Raw genomic sequence first — 21,429 nt, 5'->3', positions numbered from 1 at the left:
GATTCCATGTAACATATTCTTGTTATTGATATGTGATTTGCTTTCATTGTAAATTGTAGTAGCGCTATTCATTATTAAAGTCATCAGACACTTAAAATACCTGTCAGATGCATTTTAGCTGCCACAGCAGCTGTTAACAGTTTTGACGTTGTTTATGTAGTTCCAAATGTAGTGTGTAATTATTTCTGTCAAAATTAAAGGTACCCTTAGATTGTTTGTGCTGTTTAACACAAGCTGTCAGTCCAACTCATGACATCAGCTTTACCCTTGAACATACTCGCACTGTATTCACTTCTCTTTAATTCTTGACTCAGGAAATAGATTTATTGACTGTGTTGTGATTAGTCTTAAATGTAGGCCTTAACTTCTTTGGACTTTCAACACTTTTGTCCAGGTTGCTTGTTATGGTTGGTCAGATGATAGTTTTACCTCTAGCAACTATATCCTAATGTTTTTGTTTGGATGTTATTACTAGGTTGATTCTCAAAAGCCATCACTATCAGTGGAAGATCGACTCCAGAGACAGATAATCATAGCAGACTGCCATGTCTATTTGGCTGTGCTTTCATTTGTAAGACAGGAACTTTCAGGTAAATTTATTTCATGGTTAATTCTAACCACAGTTAAACCACATTCTTTTATTATCCTATCAGAAATACTAATTTGATAAGACCAGAGTTCATCACAGTCATAATTTGTACAGCCTTTATTGTGTCGTGAAAACAGTAAAAGGAAAGCTGAAAAGTAGACATTTTTACTTGCTTTTTGTTTTTGTTGGAATATAACCAACCGAAGTACTAATCTTATTCCTGAGTTATTGCTGTTTAATAAAAAAACACACCCAACATTTCTTAAATCACTTTCCAACTTTCAACTATGCATGTGTATGTGGCATGAATCAGTGTCATAAGCTTTTCAGACATATTTCTTGCTTCTAGTTAAACTTAAAGGCACCCTGTTTAAGAGAATTATGCCTTAGATCATTTTACTTCAATTTTAAGCTTGTCTCACCACTCCTGTTTTGGGCTACAAGAGAGACTGATGGTCTAACACCAAGTTGCTTGTTTTATTCTAACTTCCTCTTCTGTGGAGAACATGACAACTTAACTCTGTAAATGAGGATATGTTCTTTTTTTTAATACACTTAAAGTAATTCAGATCATAACTTTAGACAAATCAGAGACATTGCTCAAATAACATAATCCTTATAGAAATAGATAAATAGTGTAACTGGACATACCATGGGATTCACAAAGATTCTCTCTGCCACCACTTATTGGACAATGAGGGTTGGGCAGTTAGCATGACAGAGAGAATCTGACTCAAAGACATGGTAAAACTGCTCTCAGACCTGACAGCGTTGGTGTTCTGCCTACTGGCACCACTACACACAGACACGCCACACTCACACACATGCAGATTCAGCATCCCGTATATGCCTTTTGTAGAGCAACCTCAGGGAGAGAGAGAGAGAGACAAACAGACACACACACACACACACACACACACGACTGCATTGAATTAACTGCAGTTCTAGTATTAGCTGTGTCTACTCCAGTGGGTGTGAATGGGTGACTGCCTAGAGACAAAAATTAACTCTGCTTCAGTTGATCTGGAGCCACCACTGTTTCTTAGGCATGAGCGTATGACTAATTAGCATCAGGGACTTCCCCCACCCAGCCTGTCACATTAACATGCAGCTTCCACAGCAAGACTGTTTCCTGTGCTATAGGTTCATAGGTAGGTACTAGGCTATCTGCCCGAGGGCATTTATAAGCCTAGCCAGAGTGTGTCATCTTTCGCCACCCCATTAATTAATTTAATTAATTAACTGAGCCTCTATCAAGAAGAGCCAATGAAGTGATCCCAGGGGTGTATTTTCTGTTATCCATCCACTCGTCAAGGTTTCTCTTGAAGAGTGTTAGTGAGGGGCTCTGCCTAATGTAGTTAGGAATTTTGTTCCAAAGCATGGGGAGTCTCTGTGACAGGAATCTATCCCTCCAGCATGTTCTATTTGTTGTTGTGGCGTGGTTTAGCTCACTAGAGCAAGTGGCTCACAGTGACTTGGATTTTTTTAGGTGGAGCATGTCCATCAGTTCTGAGTTGGACATGGCTTTGTAAGTCAGGCAGAGATCACCACTGAGTAAGCGATATGCGACGGAGTACAGCTGGAGCTTTTCCAGTCGGGCTGCATAGGATATATGATTGAGGCCAGTAATCCTCTTGGTGAGGTACTTTTGTGGTCTTTCCAGCTGTTGGAAGTGTCTTGTGAGGTACATCCCAAATGGGGCATTGTACTCTATGATAGGTCTGATGAGTAGAGGGGCACTATAACCTCTTTATTTCTAGATGCGAACCCTTTAGTAATTCGATGGGCTACATAGAAGGATTTCCTAACTACTTTGGTAATATGATTGTCAAAGGAGAGATTACTATCTACCTGGGTCCCCAGATCTCTTATTACCTCTTCTGTATTAAGGGGGCTGCCACCTATGTGGTAATTCATGGGTATTTTGTTTTTCCCAAATGGGATGACTATGCATTTTTTGGCATTTAGCTTGAGACCATGACTTTGACACCAGGTGTCCGTCTCAGAAAGGCCCTTTTGGAGAATGTCCTTGTCAGCCGGAGAGTCGGTTATGGCTTCCAGTTTGCAGTCATCAGCGAACTTGGTTAGCCATAGTCCTCCTGGTGTTTGTCTGTACTTCTGAGAAGTATATGCTGAACAGTAGGGGTCCCAGGACCGAGCCTTGTGGGACACCACTTGTGACTGGTTTAGAGTCGGACCTGGAGCCTGCTATTCTTGCCGTGTGAGTTCTGTCTGTAAGCCAGTTGGCAACCCATCTCATGAAGTAGGGGTTTATGTTCAGGCTGGTGAGTTTTTCTATAATTCCTGAGTGGGGAATGATGTCAAAAGCCTTGGCGAGGTCCAGGTAGGCTGTGTGAACTACCTTCCCCTCATCTCTGGCCTTGGTGACTGTCTCGAAGAAGTCAACCAGGTTTAGTAGGCATGATCTGCCCTTAACAAAGCCGAACTGGGTTGTGTCAAGTGTTTGGAGGTTCCCAATGTCTTTGTTAATGAGTTCCATGATGATGCGCTCCATAGCCTTGCAGACCAGGCTAGTCAGGCTTATGGGGCAATAGTTACCAGGGTCAGTTGTGGCCTCTCCTTTGTGGAGCGGAATAACTGTTGCTGTGCGCCATTCTATGGGAACATAGCCTGTGGAGAGGCTGAGGGTTGAACAGTGTGTTGTTTAGGTGGGGGGTTAGTTCGTTCTGTAGTTCATGCAAGATGCAGTCTGGGACACCATCTGGCCCCATTGACGCTGTGCTTTTGGCTTTTGAAAGGGCTGTTTTCACCTGTGATTTCCAGGACACTACACTTTTCTGGTATTGTTGTGGGACCTTTTGGGGGTGAGAGGGGGGTGAAGTTTGCATTGAATCCATCTGCCCGGATGTTGGCAACATCAGTGGGTTCAGTATATTTTGTGCTATTTTGCACTAGCTCAGAGCATATCTGTGAGTTGCCACTTAGATTCGTGACATAGCTAAAGAAGGCTTTATGGTTATGTTTCGAATCCTTGGCTGTTTTTCTTTCGAAGTTAGCCTTGGAGGATTTTATGAGGGACCTTAGTTTCTTACTGATACTGATCAGGGATGTCTTTCCTTCTTGAGATTTGCTTTTTTTTCTGAACTAGTTTCCTCCTTCTGTTGTATAGCCTGTTTATGGCAGGGGTCCACCAGACTGGTTTCCTTCTCTTAGGGGAGTGAGTCTTGGTTTTGCTAGGGATAGCATGATTCATGCATCCTTGTAGGTGCTCATAGAGTGCATTTGTAAAGGTTCCTGCATCTTGGACACTGTTATCTTTTAGCGTGGGGGCTGTGAAACTTACCACCTCTGTCTTAAGTAAGGTGAAGTTTGCTATAGAAAAGTTTTTCATAGTGGTTTCCTTGTTGGAGGTGGTGGTGTGGTGTGGACATCCAGAGTGATTAGTTTATGGTCTGATCTAACCAGTGATGGGTTGAACTCTGGGGTGGAACACCTGCCGTCCATGTTGGTTATGACCAGGTCCAGTATGTTTTCACCTCTGGTAGGGGAGTTTACCAGCTGATCCAGGGCATTTGAGTTGATAAATTCCAGGAAGCGCTGGACCTGGGTGTTTGTACTTGAGTAGTTTTCCCATTTAACGGTAGGGTAATTGAAATTGCCCAATATCAGGGTGTTCGGTAGGACCTTCATGTTTTCCAGTGTCTCCAGAAAGGTGGAGTGGTGGTCCTGGGTCATGGAGGGTGATCTGTAGCAGGCCACAATTTGCATTGCAGATTTGCCTGATGTTAGTTGCACATGGATGATTTCGGAGGTATCATGCTGTGCCACTAACCTGGAGGTGAGTGTTTTTGAGTATCCTTGATGAATATGGATACACCCCCTCCTTTGTGTTTCAGTCCATGTTCTGTGGCCGAAATGTGTGGTATGAGTTGTAGCCCGTTAATGCTGGGGTGCTCTGAGGAGCATTAAACCAGGTTTCAGTTACTTCACAGATGCCGACGTTCTCCATACTGAGGAGCGCGTGCATTTTGAGATTTAAGCTCCTGGTGTTGAGTAGCATAACCCTCATTTTTTTATTTGTGCTGTTTATGGAGGTGGGTTTGACTTTTGAGCCTTGCCTAAAAAAAGGCACTATGGGGGCAGCAAGAGCCTTGGCCAGTATTTGATAGCCTAGTTGTGACAGGTGCAAGCCGTCTCTTGCGAAGCAATGAGGCTTGTCGAGCATGTCGTCCCCTATGGTGACCAGCCAGGGAAAATAGTGGGACAACAGTCTCTGAACTTAAAAGGCTTACTACAGTGAGGTAACATGCTAAGTTAAGACTTCCATATCTCTGTAAACTTTTTTGAATAATGTACAAAGTTTATAAAATTTCCATTTTAATTCACAAAGACAATGAAAATGACAAAGTCTTTTAAGATAAAATGCAGGAGGAGAGTAGAGATTCCCATTTAAGTTTTGATTTAAGCACCAGGAATGTTGCTGCAAAAGTAAGGCTAGATTAATGAAGTATTCATTTTTTGTAGAACTTCAAAGTTTATTTTTACTTGTATTTTGCAAATAATGTGAAAAAAGACATGCATATCTAGTTGTTAAAAATTAAATGCACTTAAATACATCATGTAGTTCCTGTCTTGTTTTGAATAATGTTGGTTGATTTCACTTTTGTCTTTCTGGTGAGTGAGGGACATTTAAAACAGGAAAATTATATTTTCATAATTAACTTTATAGTAAAATATATTACATAGCTCTTGTCAATGAAAATATGTACTGTTTTACTTGCAAAATATTTATATTAATTACAGTGTGGAGGTGAAAAAGGGAAGCATCAATGAAATGTTATAAACATTCTGCTTTTTAAGCAGTAATACTTGCAGGAATTTTTATACACCACAGATGAGCAGACACGAAATTGCTGGCCCAGTTTGTCCTGCATCCAGGAAGTGACTACTCAAAATATATCCCATGGAGTTCTTCATTATGATTATAAAAGGAATAGTTTAAATTTTTGATTCTAGAGGAAATTTTAGTTGTGTTTTAGGCAAGGTTTATGAAAAAGGAAAATTCAGTGCTTGGCTCCTGACTAGTCATGCTGTTGTTGCTAATATCCCTCCAAAGGTCTTTTATTTTTTTTTCCATTTGCGCTGGTCTTTCAGATGAATACTGATTTTATCTGTATGTATAACTATATATATATATTTAAATTTTGAAGTTTCAAAACATCAAATTTCTTATGGGTGAGACCCCCTGTTTCACCCAGCATCTTTATCATATCTGCTGTGACCTCATCTTTCCCTGGCTTCATTTTCCTTAGTGCTATTCTTTTTCTATAGTGGGTTCCTCCTGTTCTCTCATCGTAGGCTGTATGTGGGGCAGTATAACTTCTGTGGAGTTTTCTTCATTCAGCAGCTGCTGGAAGTACTCCTTCCATCTTTCTGTGTACTGGTGAGTAAGATGTTGCTGGCATCCCTTATGAAGAGTGGCAGACTGTATCTTCTTTATCTTTCTATCTTTGCCTTGCAACCTGATATAGTTTCTTTGTGCCATCTACTGAGTCACTTTCCAGATGTTAGTAGAGTGCCTCTGATGCCATGTTCTTTGCTATTGCAACTCATTTCTAAGCCTGTTTGTAAGCCAATCTGTATTCCTTCCTAGCCTGGTCTGTCTTTATCTCTCGCTGTTTCCTACACTGATTTTTTCTTTTGACGACTTCCTGGTTTTCTGCATTCCACTACCAGCTTTCCTTATGTACCCTGTTTGTATACCTGGCTTGGCCTCATATATGTTCTGTAGTCCTCACACATGCTGTTTTGAGGTGCTGCCGTTCTTCTTCAGCTCCACCTATTCAGTTTTCTTCTTGAGGTGCTGGAGCCCTGAGTAATTCCCTTGAACTGTTGTGTTTTCTCTCCTGTCAGTATCCAGGTATGAAATTCAGCCTGGTCTGTGTTGACCAACCTAGTCTATGTTGACCTTACAGCCTTCTCTGACCACTGCTTGCAGGTTATTGTGGCAACTAGTAGTTTATGATGTGGGACAACTTTTTCACTGGGATGACTTTGCAATTACTGATTCTAATGCAGTGCCTTTTTCTTACTAGGAGGAAGTCTACCTGACTTGCATGTTGGCCACTGTTGTATGTGATGTTGTGACTTTCACACTTTCTGAACCATGTGTTGGCTGTTATCAAATCATTTGCCAGACAGAAGTCTAGAATGGCTTCTCCTTCTTTATTCATGATGCCCCAATCATAACGGCTCAGGCAGCCCTCATATCCTGTTCTGTCTGTCCCGATATGTTTATTCAAGTCAACCGTTATCAACTCCGATACGTATTCACTAGATTTATCTAGTAGGTCATGCAACTGCTGTCTGAATGGACTGTCTTCTTCACTATCACAGCCCAGCTGTGGAGCATAGACTGAGATTATGAGTACTGCTCTATCATTAGACTGGAGTCTATTTGCCATGAGTCTGTCACTAATTCTGATGAATCACTGTCTTTTGTAGTCTCTCCCTCACATTTCTCTTTCAATTTCTAGCTTGTCTCCTCCTGAGTAGTAGACTCTGGATCTCAAACTAAGTGACTTTGCTGCACATCCCTTCCATCTTGTCTTCTGGAATCATAGGATGTCCAGTCTCCTCCTTTCCATCGTGTCATCCACTTCCATGCTACGTCCTGTTAGTGAACCTACATTGAGTGTAGCAATTCTTAGTTCATGTTCAGCATGTTGATTGGTTTTACATCCAGTTTTCACTCAACAAAGCTATACCAGATAACTCAAGCTGGGTAGATGGACACAGGCTGTCCATTAGCTTATTGGCCCAGGTCTGCTGGGTTTTATGGCAGGCAAACGGACAGCTCCTCAACCCACTTAACAAATACCCATACCCATTTGATAACACCAAATCACCTAGAGACCTATTTTGTGCTGCAGATATATAGCATTAAGCTAACCTGTATTGAATCTTATTTGCCACCACTTTAGCTGTAGCATATTAGATGCATCATTGGCCCAGAGTAAGAGGTATAGGCTGTAAATCCACACTGCTGCCACCAATTATGTGATGACTATGACCTCCCAAGCCACACCACTGATCTTTGAATTATATGCAGGTAGGTTGGCCTTAAAAGGATATCTCAGATTTGCAATACTGCCTCAGATTATGTCCAGCACTTGCCATACCCAAATAAACTTTACACTGACAGCTGCAGAGCAGAGTTCTAACCACTACCTTCTCAGTGTTTCACCTATATTGCATTCAGTGCAGTGCCTTGCGGTTACCTTTCAGTTTTTCTTTCCAGTGGAAACTGAAACTCAAACAGGGCAGTTTCACATGAACACACATACTTGCACTGTTACTTGAGAGAGTCTAATGGTACTTCTTGTGTCACTACCCCTTTTCTTGTCTTTATGTTGACCCACAGCCACTAGCTAGACCAGTTTATCACACCAGGAACACAATTGTTTTCTCCATTTATGGCTGTGGCTAAAGCAGTCACCCCTCAAAAATGGAGGTCGCCAGTTAATAACATACTAAATGCGTAGACATGCCATTGTACTAAAATGTCAGTCACTAGCCACTGGCTGTTACAGTTGACTAATAAACTTCTTTACTTAAAATCATGCAAATTAAGAATTTGCTTTGAAAATTAACTATACATGTAGATACACTGTTGGATAGTCAAGCATAGAATATACAAGGTTTGAATAGACAAAATTCAATTAAAATGCATTAGCTGTGATGAATTTGATAACAATATTACCATTAGCTGAAAAGTTACTGTAATGTTGCTACCTGTGTCTTTTAAAAAGATTTAGGAGTTGTAGAAATCTCACAGGCAAGAAGTTTCAAACATGAGCTCTCAGTGCAGAAAGACCACTGCACTCTTCAGAAGTAAGGCAAACACTAAATGAATTCCAAATAGTTGTACTGTAAAATTAGAAAAATTAGAAATCCAAAAAGGTGTTCTATAACAAATTATTATTACCAGTTATTTATTCAGTAGTGTCTGTTATGACAGCTGTGCTCTGCAGTTAGGAAATCATTTTAGTTTCTCTCATTTGCTTTAGCATTCACATTTTTAAAAGTAAGCATTCCATTAACGGCATCACTTAATGCTGTTGGAAGTTTTAGCCAAATAAGCTTTTGTCAGGAAACAAACTTTGTAGATGGGTCCAAGAAGCGGTTTTTAAGGCTCGTTACATTTTTACTTAAAAACTTTATATTTTTTTTAGATTTTACATATTTTCTGCATCTTTACTAAAAGCAACAGTCATATGGTTGCATCCAGTTCCTTGTTTGAAATATAGGTTCACATATGCTGGTGCCTTCCTGCTGGAATCTGCATGCCATGTGCTTCACCATCATCCTAGAAGATAGTCAGAATAAACACCTCCTGGAAGCTGCAGGCTCATCTACAGTGCCTCTTTCATGTACATGTACAATGTCTCTTTTGTGTATTGTACATTCTGACAAACGTATGTTGCATGCCGTCAAAGTGGAGAAGCAAATATGAAGAATTGAAGAAATGTATGCACAGATGTAAGTAAACGTATTTGATCTGATGTTGTTAATCTTCACTCATTCTTTACTGATGAGTATTGGTTCCGTTCTCGGAACCGAGTCAGCCTTGTAACAAGCTCATGCCAGCCAAAAAACTCTTGAGCTAAACTTTTGCCCACAGCGCCCTTCTCCCTGTTACCTCAGATCTCGTTTGCCATGTATCCATAAAGCCATATCAAGCCAGCTCTAGACTAAGTACTTAGTGTTGTTGCTTATAAAAGTGTTTTTCTTAAATTGTTCAATTTATTTTCAGTCTAACCTCACATCTCTATTCCCCTTTACCCACTTTTGCGTATTTTTCCAGTTTCTTTTTCCTCAAATATGTCACGGTAATCTTAAGTACCATTGTTGGTATGGCCCTTTCCCTCTACCCTCTGTGGTAATCCTTCAATACCATTGCTAGTATTCCTTTCCCTTTCTTTATTTCCTTTCTTAAAAAAAAAAAAAAAAATCTCTCCTACTTACTTTTTCTTTATATTCTTTGTTTTTGTACTGTGGTATAATGTCTGAAAAAAGGGAGCTTCAGGGTTCAAACAGTGCGACAAGTGTAGTCGCAAAATGCCTAATAGTGATTCGCATGTCTCATGTGTATATTGTTTGGGAGTTCCCCATCCTTCTGTACATCCTCCTTGTACCATTTGTCAGGGGTTCAGTTCCCAAGCACCTAATGAAAGAAAAAAAATGATTCTGAAGGTCCTCCTTAAGACGCCTTTCTCAGAGGCTATCTCTGCACCGGAGGGCTCACCTCCTCCCAGAAAATAGCATAAAGAACATAAAAAGAGACCACATTCAGTTCCTCCTTCTCTCTCCGGTGATAAGGAGGAACCAAGACCAAAAATGACTCTTTCGGCTCTAGAGTTGAAACCAGCTTTAACGGCACAGTCTTTGGTACCGTCAACAATCATTTTATCATCGGCACCAACAACATCTATGGCACCAGCCCTGCCTAAATTACAAATTTTGACTTCCACACTGACCATGGCACCGAGATTGCCTACAATTTTGGTTCCAAGTTTGGACACCCTCCTGCACAGCTCTCTTAACTCGAGACATTGGTACCAGTAGATCATACTGCATTGACCCGGTACTCCCCTTCACTGGATAGCCAGAGTCCCTGTCAGGGATATCCACTAGATCAACCAGGAGCTTCTCAGAACTGGTCGTGGTGCGCTTTGTGGACCAGCTGCTGACAGCCAGAGGAATTGCAACACCTTCTAAGACCCCATTCCCCTTTGGACTTGGGAATCTGTCTCCATGGACTCCAGCTTATTCTCCTCCTTTGACCTGTTTGCAGGCATCAAAGTATTCAACACCGACACCTTTATCGGTTCCCACACCTTTGGTGCCACTAGTGGATTTTACTGTGGCTCTGGAGAAGACCCTTTGGCCTTCGACTTGCTCGGAGCCAGGCCATCCTCAGGTTCAGGATTGGACTGTGGGCTCCTCGGCACCTGGTACATCTTCAAATTTTTCTGTGGTGATGTCGACCATGGTTCCAGGAGCACTGTTGGTACCAAGTCCCCTTGAAGCTCCGTCCTTGGAAGCGGGCTCGTCAGAGTGGGGTGTGTTCTGAGGTTGTCCTTCCTGGTTCTGGGTTCCCATCCCTCTTCAGGTGGGCCAGCTTTCCAAGTGATGGAGAGCACCCTTGCCTCTGCAGACAAGCAGTCGGCACCCCAGATATGTCCTTCCTCTGAGCCGCAACTAACTGAAGCCACTGCTTCAGGACTTCGAGCACAAGAGCCTCGGGATACCCTACCACAGGGTGTCCTGTCTTCGGATTTCTTCAGAAACACCCATTGAAGAGGTAGTGTGCAAGAGGATGTGCAAGAGGAAGCACGTGGACTCACCAGAGGAGTCTGTCACTGAGGACATGGACTACGATGAAGGGGAGGGGTCCCCACAGTCACCCCCTGATGATATCTCGTTTGGAGACATCCTGGAAATACTAAAGCAGAGGGGTGACTGGAATGCCACCAATCCCTCCTCTGAGGAGTCCGTGTTCCTGCAGACTTTTCATGCTCAACCCACTACTTCCTGGGTGACCCCATCTGCAGATGAGTTGGTTCAGCTCATCATGCAGTGTGCTTGGAAGAGTCCTGACACCATTGAACCAATCCCATGGAGGCCGGACAAAATTTTATTTCCCCCTAAGCAGCACCCTCACTGGTCCAAAGGCCTTCCAGTAGATGTGATGGTGGTGGCGGCTGCCATGAAAAAGGAACTGGCCGAGGAGAGCCAAACTGTCCACCCCCCAAACACAGAGTTTCAGGCGGTGGACAGGCTAGGGAAGTACGTTTTTGCATTATTGATCTTTGCAGTTAGGTCTTTGAATTATCTGGCATACTTCAGGCTTCATCCCACTGAAGGAGCAGCCAGAGTGGCAGGTTCAGGCGTTGTCATGTGACGTCATGCCTGGATGTGCCTTTGTGATTTTGCGGACCCTTTCAAGTCTTCCTTTCTGATGCTTCAGTTGCAGCCTCCTCTCTTTTTGGCCTGAAAGTGAAACATACACTGGCCAGGTGTGAGAAGGACTGTAAGACCCTGTCTGTCTTGGGCGCATGTTTTTCCACTCCTCAGTGTCCATACTCTAGGAACCAGAAGAGCAGAAAGATGTGACACAAGAAATCACAGGGTCCTTTCCGTGACACACATGGCGAGTATACTCCCCAAGGCAGAGGGGGCAACTCATCTAGAAGGCGTCCATACAGGGGCAGAGGGGTCCGTGTAAACAGGGCTCCAGAGATTCTTTCTCTGGGCAAACCCTCTGGAAGCCGTCATGGAATGTTTTTCCTTGCAGCTTTCTGCCTGGCTAACAATAACATTGGATCTCTGGGTGCAATGGATCATAACCAGAGGTTACCACATCCCTTTCATTCTTTACTCAAGGTCATCAAGTCGAATTCCTGACATTCCACCCAGTCAAAGGGAAACAGCAGCACTAGAAATTCAAAACCTGCTTCAAAAAAGAGTCACCCAAACAGTCCCACCAGACCAGATAGGATCAGGATTCTACTCAAGATTCTTTTTAGTGGCAAAGAAAACAGGGGACTGGACACCAGTTCTGGATTTCTGCATCCTAAACAAATTTGTCAAACAAGAAAAATTCCGGATGGCCACAGTTCAGTCTGTCCTCCCTCTCTTGGAGAAAGAAAGGCTCATCCAGACTCTGCTACACTTTGCTGTGAAGGAAAGGTTAGTTTGCTGTTATTTTTTGTATTTCTGTATTGCCTTTCTATATTTTGAATACTGTAGTTTGTTTTCTTTACCTTGTGTTTTGCTTGCATTCTGTTTAACAGCATATTAAAACTTCAAAAGAGACCACAGCTCTCTCTGTTCTGAGTCAGGCAGAATTTTTCCCCTCCCTCCCACCCATTTAAGTTGTCTTGTTAAATACCACTGTCTTTCTAGTTGCCCGCCTCTTATGTTAATCTGACCATATATCTCATTTCTCTCTACTTTCACTGGCTTATGTGAGTAATCACAAAACCATCACTTTTGAAATCCCACCCTTCAATTATTTAAATTTATTGGCCATCCTACAGTATTTCATAGTACCAAAATACAAAAGTAACCACCCCTTTCAGTCCATCTTGCTGTTTTAAAAATAGTAACTCTCCACTAAACCTTAACTTTTAAACAGGTAAAACTCAAGTTACCTACTTTCATATCTAACTTCTCTAGTGCACACTGCAGAGTGCATTCTTTTCAATCTTACCTTTAAGCATCCCTGTTACTAGCACTTTCTCTAATACCTAAAAGATCATCTCTACTTGACTCCAAGTAGACTTTTCTCTATCTGTTAAACCTAGCACTTGCTCCTACAGTACTTATTACCTTGATACGGCACTCTTATAGATAGCACCCCAAAAAGGCAAACCCCCATTTCTCGGTCACCACGTCCCCGGAATCTCTTTTAAAGTTTTTTTGTCTAGTCCTTCTAGCATGTCGAGGGATCAGTTGCTAGTGTCCTCTCCTGCTCAGCTGATGAACCTGGGAATATTGAGTCAATGTTACAATTGCCTCATGTACACAGACAACCCTCTCCTCCTCCCACAAAACACAAATACATGCGAGAGATGCAACTATACGGCCAAACTGGAGGCTGAGCTCTCTCAACATAGGACTGGCAAGACCAGTCAGGAGGAGAAGGTTACCACACACACTATAGACCCAGTCTCACATAGTACCATCACAACCTCAAATCATACACATAAACACACAAAGACATACTGGCGGCTCTGATCAAAATCTACCAAAACAGCAGAGGCCACCAAAGCAGACACCCAAACAACCACCACCTCAGAACACAACACCTGCAACACATAGACCTCACAGTCAGAGTGTCAAACAGTCACAGCCCTTAAGGCCAAACACAATGCCAGACACACTAGTCATTGGTGACTCCATAGTCAGACACACTGACGTCCCGCTCACCAGACTGAGTAAGGAGAAGGTCACAGTAAGCTGCCTGTCGGGCTAGAATCCGCCACATCACGCAAGCACTCAGGTCTCTCAACAGCAGGTACAAATATGACTCAGTCATTGTCCACGCTGGTGTAAACGACCTGAGACGTACCTCCTTGGACTACATGAAAAGAGACATTGAGGAGCTCTCTGATCATGTAGCCCAGGCAGGTATGACCCTGACCTTGAGCAGTATCCTACCTTCACCAAGAATGATGCCACAATACAGAGATAAGATGATCAGCTTTAACAATTGGCTTAAACTCTGGTGTCATTCAAAGGGGATCCAATGTCTGTCTGCCTGGGATGACATGCTGGACAAGCCACGCTGCCGCAAGGGACGGCTTGCACCTGTCACCCTGGGATTCCGGATATTGGCAAAGGCTCTTGCCACCCCATAGTGCCTTTTTAGGCAAGGCTCAAATTCTAAACCTACCACCCTAGAACACAAAAAGGAAAAAACTAAGGGTAATGCTGCTCAATGCCAGAAGTCTAAATCTCAAAATGCACGCACTCGAGGCCCTTCTCAGTATGGAGAACATCGATGTCTGTGCAGTGACAGAAACCTGGTTCAAGGCTCCTGAGAGCACCCCAGCACTATCAGGTTTTACCTCTTATCATGCGTCCGCCCCAAAATCCGGACAATACCAAGAAAGGAGGGGGTATCCATATTCATCAAAGACACCCACACCTCAAGACTGGTGGCAACGACGATGCATCGGAGACCATCCAGGTGCAATTAACCATAGGCAAGACTGCTCTGCAAATTGTAGCATGTTACAGGCCACCCTCACAAACTCAGGAACCTCACATGGCCTTCCTGAAAACACTAGAGGAGATAAATGTATCACCAAACACCATCATACTAGGTGACTTCAATTACCCTAATATAGACTGGGAACACTACTCAAGCCCAAACACCCTAGCCCAAAAGTTCCTGGAATTCATAAACTCAAATGCCATGGAACAACTAGTCAGCATCCCCACAAGAGGAGAAAACATACTTGATCTCATCATCACGAACATGGGAACACAATGTTCAACACCGGAAGTATACCCCTCACTGGTGAGATCAGATCACAAACTAATCTCGCTGGAGGTCCTCATCCCACCCCCACCTGAAATAAAAAAGACCACAGTAAAGAACTTCTCGAAAGCCGACTTCACACTTCTAAAGACTAGTGTGGTCTCCTTTAAGGCCCCCGAGCCGACGGAAAACAGTACTCAAGCCGCTGAATCACTTACAAATGCCTTCTACCAGCAGGACTGCATGGATAAGGCAATCCCAAGCAAAACAAAGACTCTTTGTACCAAAGGCAAGCGTCCACTCTGGTGGACCCCAGCCATAAACAAACTCTACAACAAAAGGAGGAAGCTACTACAAGATAGAGCAAAATCCTTAAAAGGTAAGACACCCTTGATCACTATAAGTAAAAAACTAAGAGCTCTCATAAAATCATCCAAAGCAAATTTTGAGAGAAAAATAGCTAAAGACTCAAAAGACAATCATAAGGCCTTCTTTAGCTATGTTAGAAACCTGGGAGGAAACTCCCAGATATGCTCAGAACTGATCCTACAGACATTGCCAACATACTGGCTGACAGGTTCAGTGCAAACTTCTCCCCTCCCCAAAAGGAGAGATATCTATACCAAGCGATTGCAGCCCCCAAACATCTCCAACGCCCAAGTGAGAACTGCTCTCTCCAAAGCAAAAAACACAGCATCCATGGGACCTGATGGTGTCCCCGGCTGTGTGCTCCACGAACTCAACGAGGAATTAAACCCACAGCTAGGACAGCTGTTTAATCATAGTCTTACCTCTGGATACGCACTCCAGGAGTGGCGACTGCAACTGTGGTCCCACTTCACAAAGGCGGTGCCTCCACCGACCCTGGAAATTACCGCCCATTAGCTTGACAAGCCTTATCTGCAAAGCCATGGAGAGGATCATAATGGACCTCATAAATAAAGACATAGGGAATTTGCAGACTTTGGATCCATCCCAGTTTGGCTTTGTCAAAGGCAGATCATGCCTTCTAAACTTGGTTGACTTTTTCAAACAGTCACCAAAGCCATTGATGAGGGAAAGGCAGTCCATACAGCCTACCTCGATCTGGCGAAGGCCTTTGATACAATACCCCACTCGGGTATCATTGAAAAACTCATCAGCTTAAATGTTAACCCATACATCACAAGATGGGTTGCAAACTGGCTGAGTGACAGAACCCACAGGGTCAGAGTTGCTGGTGCCATGTCAGACTCAAAGCCTGTCACAAGTGGTGTACCACAGGGCTCAGTCCTGGGCCCACTCTTGTTTGGCATCTACTTTTCCAAGTACAAGCAAACACAGGAGGGTTATGGCTGACAAAGTTTGCAGATGACTGCAAACTGGGCCATAGTAGAAAACACATCTGACACAGATATCCTTCAGAAGGGTCTCACAGAAACGGATAACTGGTGCCAGAGCCATGGCCTAAAGTTAAATGCCAAAAATGCATAGTCATACCCTTCGGGAAAAACAAGGTTACCCCTAGCTACCAAATAGGTGGCAATCCACTGAGTACAGAAGAAGTTATCAGGGACCTGGGGACCCAGGTTGATAGTAGTCTGTCATTCAACACCCATGTAGCTAAAGTAGTTAGGAAGACCTTCTACATTGCCCACCTTATCATGAAGGGATTCTCATCTAGATCAAGGGAGGTCATAGTCTCCCTATACTCATCACTCATCAGACCAATGATTGAGTACAATGCCCCATTCGAATGTATCTGACCCGACACTTGCAGCAGCTGGAGAGGCCACAAAAGTTCCTCACCAAAAGGATAAAGGGTCTCAAACATCTGTCCTATGCTGCCCGACTGAAAGAACTCCAGCTCTATTCAGTCGCTTACCGCTTGCTCAGAGGTGACCTTTGCCTAACATACAAGGCCATGTCAAACCCAGATTTGATGAATATGCTTCACCTCAAAAATCTAGATCCGTCAGAGCCACAAGGGCGGAGACTTAAACCTCGACACGGCTATTAATAGGACGTGCTGGAGGGATAGATTCATCACCCAAAGACTCCCTATGCTGTGGAATAAAATCCCGGTATATGTGAGGCAGAGCACCTCGCTGGCCTTGTTCAAGAGAAATCTTGACCAATGGATGGGAGATCGCAGATATACCCCAGGGATTACCTCAGTGTCACTGCTCAACAGAGGCACAGCAAAATAATGGGTATAGTTCCCCATACTAAAGGGGTGGCGTAAGCCACAAAACTATGGGCTAGGCTTGTAAATGCCCTCGGGCAGATAGCCTAGTATGAACCTATGAACCTATGAACCTATGTGCTCAATAGATCTTCAGGATGCATATTACCACATAAAAATGGACAAGCGCTCCAGAAGATTTCTTCGCTTCCAGCTAGGGGCCAATCACTTTCAATTCCACGTGCTGCCCTTCGGACTCTCTATAGCCCCCAGAGTGTTCAACAAGTGCATGGCAATGGTAACAGCTCACTTGAAACTTCAAGGATTCTAGGTGTTTCCGTATTTAGACAATTGGCTTCTCACCACCCCCACCAAGCGTCTACTGGAGATAGCACTAAATTATACCCTTGGACTAGCAGAATCTCAGTAAACTGGGGAAAGTGCAACCTGATCCCCTCTCAATCCTTAGAATTTATTGGGGCGATCTTCAACACCAGTGTTTGCCTAGTGTCTCTTCTAGACCACAGACTACACAGGATAAGCTCCCAAATAGTGGTGATACTCTGTCAAAATCTAGTCTCAGCTCGAACAGTGCTTCAGCTCCTGGGTTCCATGGCAGCATCAATTACCATAGTGCCCTTGGCAAGGCTACACATGAGAATTCTCCACTGGCTCCTTCTAACTCGATAGTATCCCTTACAACATCCCTTGTCTTTTCAAATAAGGATAACTCAGTGATGCAAGCAGGATTTAATGTGGTGGATGAAGCCAGATGAGCAACAATGAAGTCGCCCCTTTTGCCTGAAACAGCCCAAGGCCATAGTGACAATGGGTGCTTCCCTGATGGGGGGGGGGGGGCTTTTCCTGGGGAAAGACGGTCCAAGTCACTTGGTCAAACATAGAAGCCCACCTGCATATCAGTGTCCTAGAACTGAGGGCAGTGCTTATAGCATTGCAAGTATTTCAGTCCATCCTTCCGACAGGGACAATTGCTATTCAATCAGACAACATGTCAGTAGTCTGGCACATCAACAAACAATGGGGAACCAAGTCTTACCCATTATGTTGAGAACCTGTGAGAATTTGGCAATGGGCAGTAGCTTCCAACTGCTTTCTAGTTGCAACGCACATTCCCGGGAGCTCCAACATGATTGCCGACAAGCTGAACAGATGCATCCTACTGCCTCATGAGTGGTCCCTCAATCCTGTCATTGTGGTGAAGATCATCAGTTGTTGGACCAGCCTTGCTGCGAACTATTTGCATCTCCAGCAAACCACAAATGCAGCAGTTATTTCACTCTACCCCCGCAGGGGGAGTACCCAAGGGATGCTCTGATTCATGATTGGCCCACAGGACTTCTGTATGCTTTCCCTCCCTTTCCCCTGATTCTCCAATTTCTAAAGAAAGTCCTTCGTCTGAGAAGTAGAGTAATCCTCATTGCTCCTTACTGGCTTCGACAAATTTGTTTCCATTTCCTTTGGCCTCACCTAGTAAACCAACCATGGATTCTGGATTCAACTCCAGAATTGATCTCGCACCCGTAAGTGTTGACTCACCTGAACATTCCCAGTCTCAAGCTGACAGCTTGTTTTTTCCACTTCCGGTAATAGCTAGGCAGAATAACCTTGCCTCCCCAGTGCGTGATATCCTTCTGGCTTCACATAAACCATCCACCAGAAAAAATTGTCAGCAAGTGGAAGAGGTTCCTTATTTGGTCCCGACAAAGACAATTAGACCGTTGTTTAGCCCTGGTTAGTGTGGTTTTGGATTATTTATCAAATCTTCTCCATTCAAGAGCAGCAGCCTCAACCATTCGAGTACACTTAGCTGCTATCTCAAACCTCCATAATGAGTTTCAAGACTCATCACTAATCTCCTACTGTCTCTGCAAAACTTTCTTAAAAGGTGTCTTGCATATTAGACCACCCTTTGGGGAACCCATCAAACCTTGGAATTTAACACTAGTACTACAATCCCTGACACGTTCACCCTTTGAACCTGCTTCCAATAGCGACCTTAAGTTCCTGTCCTGGAAATCTCTATTTTTGATGGCTATCACATCAGCCAGACACATTTTAGAGCTTCAGGCTTTGTGTATTAAATGCCATTACTTGGTATTTCATAAAGACAGAGTATCACTCTGGACCACTCTTTCTTTTCTGCCCAAGGTTATCTCAGGCTTGACAGTTAACCAAGCAATTGACCTTCCAGTCTTTTTCCCCAACTGTTCAAAGGAGAGTACTGTCTTCATTTGCTTTATGTTCATAGACAGTTATGTTTTTACCTGGACAGAACAAAGTCAGTACATAAATCAGACCAGCTATTTGTGTCCTATTCAGGCCCGAAATTGAGAAACCCTGTCTCAAAAGTAACCTTGTCCAAATGGCTGAGAAACTGTATATCCTTAATTTACCAACAAAATAAAATTTCACTACCAAGTAAAGTCAGAGCACATTCTACCAGGTCAGTAGCAACTTCTGTTGCTTTTCATGCAAAGGCTTCATTGAGTGATATTTGTGCAGCTGCAACATGGGCTATCCTTCATACCTTTATCACTCATTACAAATTGGATTATGCCTCCAGGGGAAGAGCGTCCTTTGGTTCAATGGAGCTCAGGAACATCCTTCCATAAGGGCCTCCCTCTGTCCCATCAGTAAGGAATGAATGAAGATGAGCAACATCAGATAAAGAAGTTTAAGTTCTTACCATAACATTCCATTTGTGTTGTTCATCTTCATTCATTCATTACGTCCTACCCTCCTTCCCCCTCCAGAGGCTCCTGGGGGACCGAATTGGGTCCGACTCCTGCTTTAGGGTTTCTGCTCAGAGACAGTCTCTGCTTTTCTTATAATGGGCAAACTCGATTGGAGGTAACGGGGAGAAGGGCTTTGTGAGTAAAAGTTTAGCTCGGGAGTTTTTTGGCTGGCACGAGCTTGTTACAAGGCCGACTCAGTTCTGAGGATGGAACCGGCACCCATCAGTAATGAATGAATGAAGATGTACAACACAGACAGAACGTTATATTAAGAACATAACTTATTTTTTTTTTTAGAAATGTACATACTTAGAAGTGCAGAAGCATAATACACAGTGGAAAATGATTTGGTTGCCTCTAGCAGGAGTTATCTGCAAGGCAGTTAGCAAAAGAATTTGAAACTTCAACTTTATGAATTTGAATTTGATTTATTCTCACTGAGAGTGGAGAAGATAAGAAGTGTGAAATGGAACAGTATGTCATCTTTATATATGTCACTAGGGAAGAAGCCTTGAAGAGAAAAAAATCTGATTAGTAGCAGTTTGAGACAGATTCATGAATCATTGTGCCCAGAAAAAGGTTCTACAGATATGAAAGATTCTTATGTTACAAAACTAAAGAATTGAGCCAAAGAATGTAAATTTGGAGAGTTGCATTATTCTTTAATAAGAAAAAAATAGCTTGTACTTTGAGAAATGAACGAACAAGAGGCATTCTTTTAATTGTAGTGAGTTGGCCTTATCAAAGGTTGTGTATGTACATACTTAAAGTGAGGTTATTAATATACCATTTAACTGAGGACACAGGCATGTGTAAGAGTAAATAGGACTTGAAAAAGAAAATGTCACAAAATGAGAATTTGGAACAGAGACAGAAAAGAGAGAGAGAGATGTGCTGGGCAGAAAATATGAAGTTGAAATTCAGTCCTTGTGTACTAGGTGTGACTCTAAGCATGAGAGAAGGCACTGCCCTGCTTTTAATCAATTCTGTTGAGTCTGTGGTATCATTAACCATTATCTAACGTGTATAAAAGAAAAATAATCCCTGGGATTCAATAACATCTACACTAAGTGTGCACTACGTATACACTGTTCTTAGTGAACAGACAACACAGGCATAATTCACACCTTCTTCCTCCTAATTTTAGTTTTCCTGCTGATTTTCTTGCAATTTTAAATATCGAGGGGGATGCATGTACACTTAGTGTAATCTTTCTGAATGACTAGAAAGCACGGAAAATGTGGTAGGGATGTTCTTGAACATTTAGTGTAGACATTAATGAATTTGGCTCAGGGTCTTCAAAATAATTTGAAAGTTGTTGAATTGAAGCATGAAAATGAGTTGAGTGACACCAGGGAAATACTGCCAGTCTAGTTATCTGGAATTGTGTAAATAATTATATGTCACTTGAAAATATTAATATAATTTATATAGAATTGTGAGGCTGCCAGCCCAGCTAATTAAATAAATAATTTGTGAATGTTGCTGTGATTTATTCAGAACTGTATTTTATGTACTGATCTTCAAGAATGTAACCACAGTGTACCCTACTGGAAAAGAAATCAAATGCATATAAACTACCTATGCAAATGTATGGTTTAATAGTAAAAGTTGGAACATACATAGTTAACTTGCAAGGCTTCTAGAAAATAGGTTGGAATCAGAATGTTTTACAATCGTGTTTATCTCTTAGTTTCACCAGAGACAGAATGTCTAGAGCTAGAAGTTTCTTTCTATTGTCTTGAAACAGAAATAATTACTAGGTTTAAAACGTAGAGTGTTTTTATTGCTCTGTGACTTCTTAGCATCTGCACATCTGAGAGATAGGTATTTTTCACAGAGAAATGTTACATATTAAGTTTCTGTTAACCTGGGAACTGAAGACAGGTGACAGAGTGATGTCATC

General features: G+C 42.7%; 1 protein-coding gene across 1 annotated transcript in view; it reads left to right on the top strand.

Moving 5' to 3' along the window:
* The window catches only part of TTC39C (tetratricopeptide repeat domain 39C), a 1,361,526-nt gene that overhangs the window by 432,181 nt on the left and 907,916 nt on the right, over positions 1-21,429 (top strand). Inside the window, exon 4 of the mRNA XM_044065353.1 lies at positions 476-590. Coding sequence (XP_043921288.1) covers positions 476-590 — 115 coding nt within the window. The remainder of the gene's footprint in view (positions 1-475; positions 591-21,429) is intronic.

The sequence above is a fragment of the Protopterus annectens genome, chromosome 3.part0 (genome assembly GCF_019279795.1).
Source record: "Protopterus annectens isolate FY-2018-M chromosome 3.part0, PAN1.0, whole genome shotgun sequence".
NCBI classification, from domain to species: domain Eukaryota; kingdom Metazoa; phylum Chordata; order Ceratodontiformes; family Protopteridae; genus Protopterus; species Protopterus annectens.
This window is presented reverse-complemented; position numbering and strand designations above follow the sequence as displayed.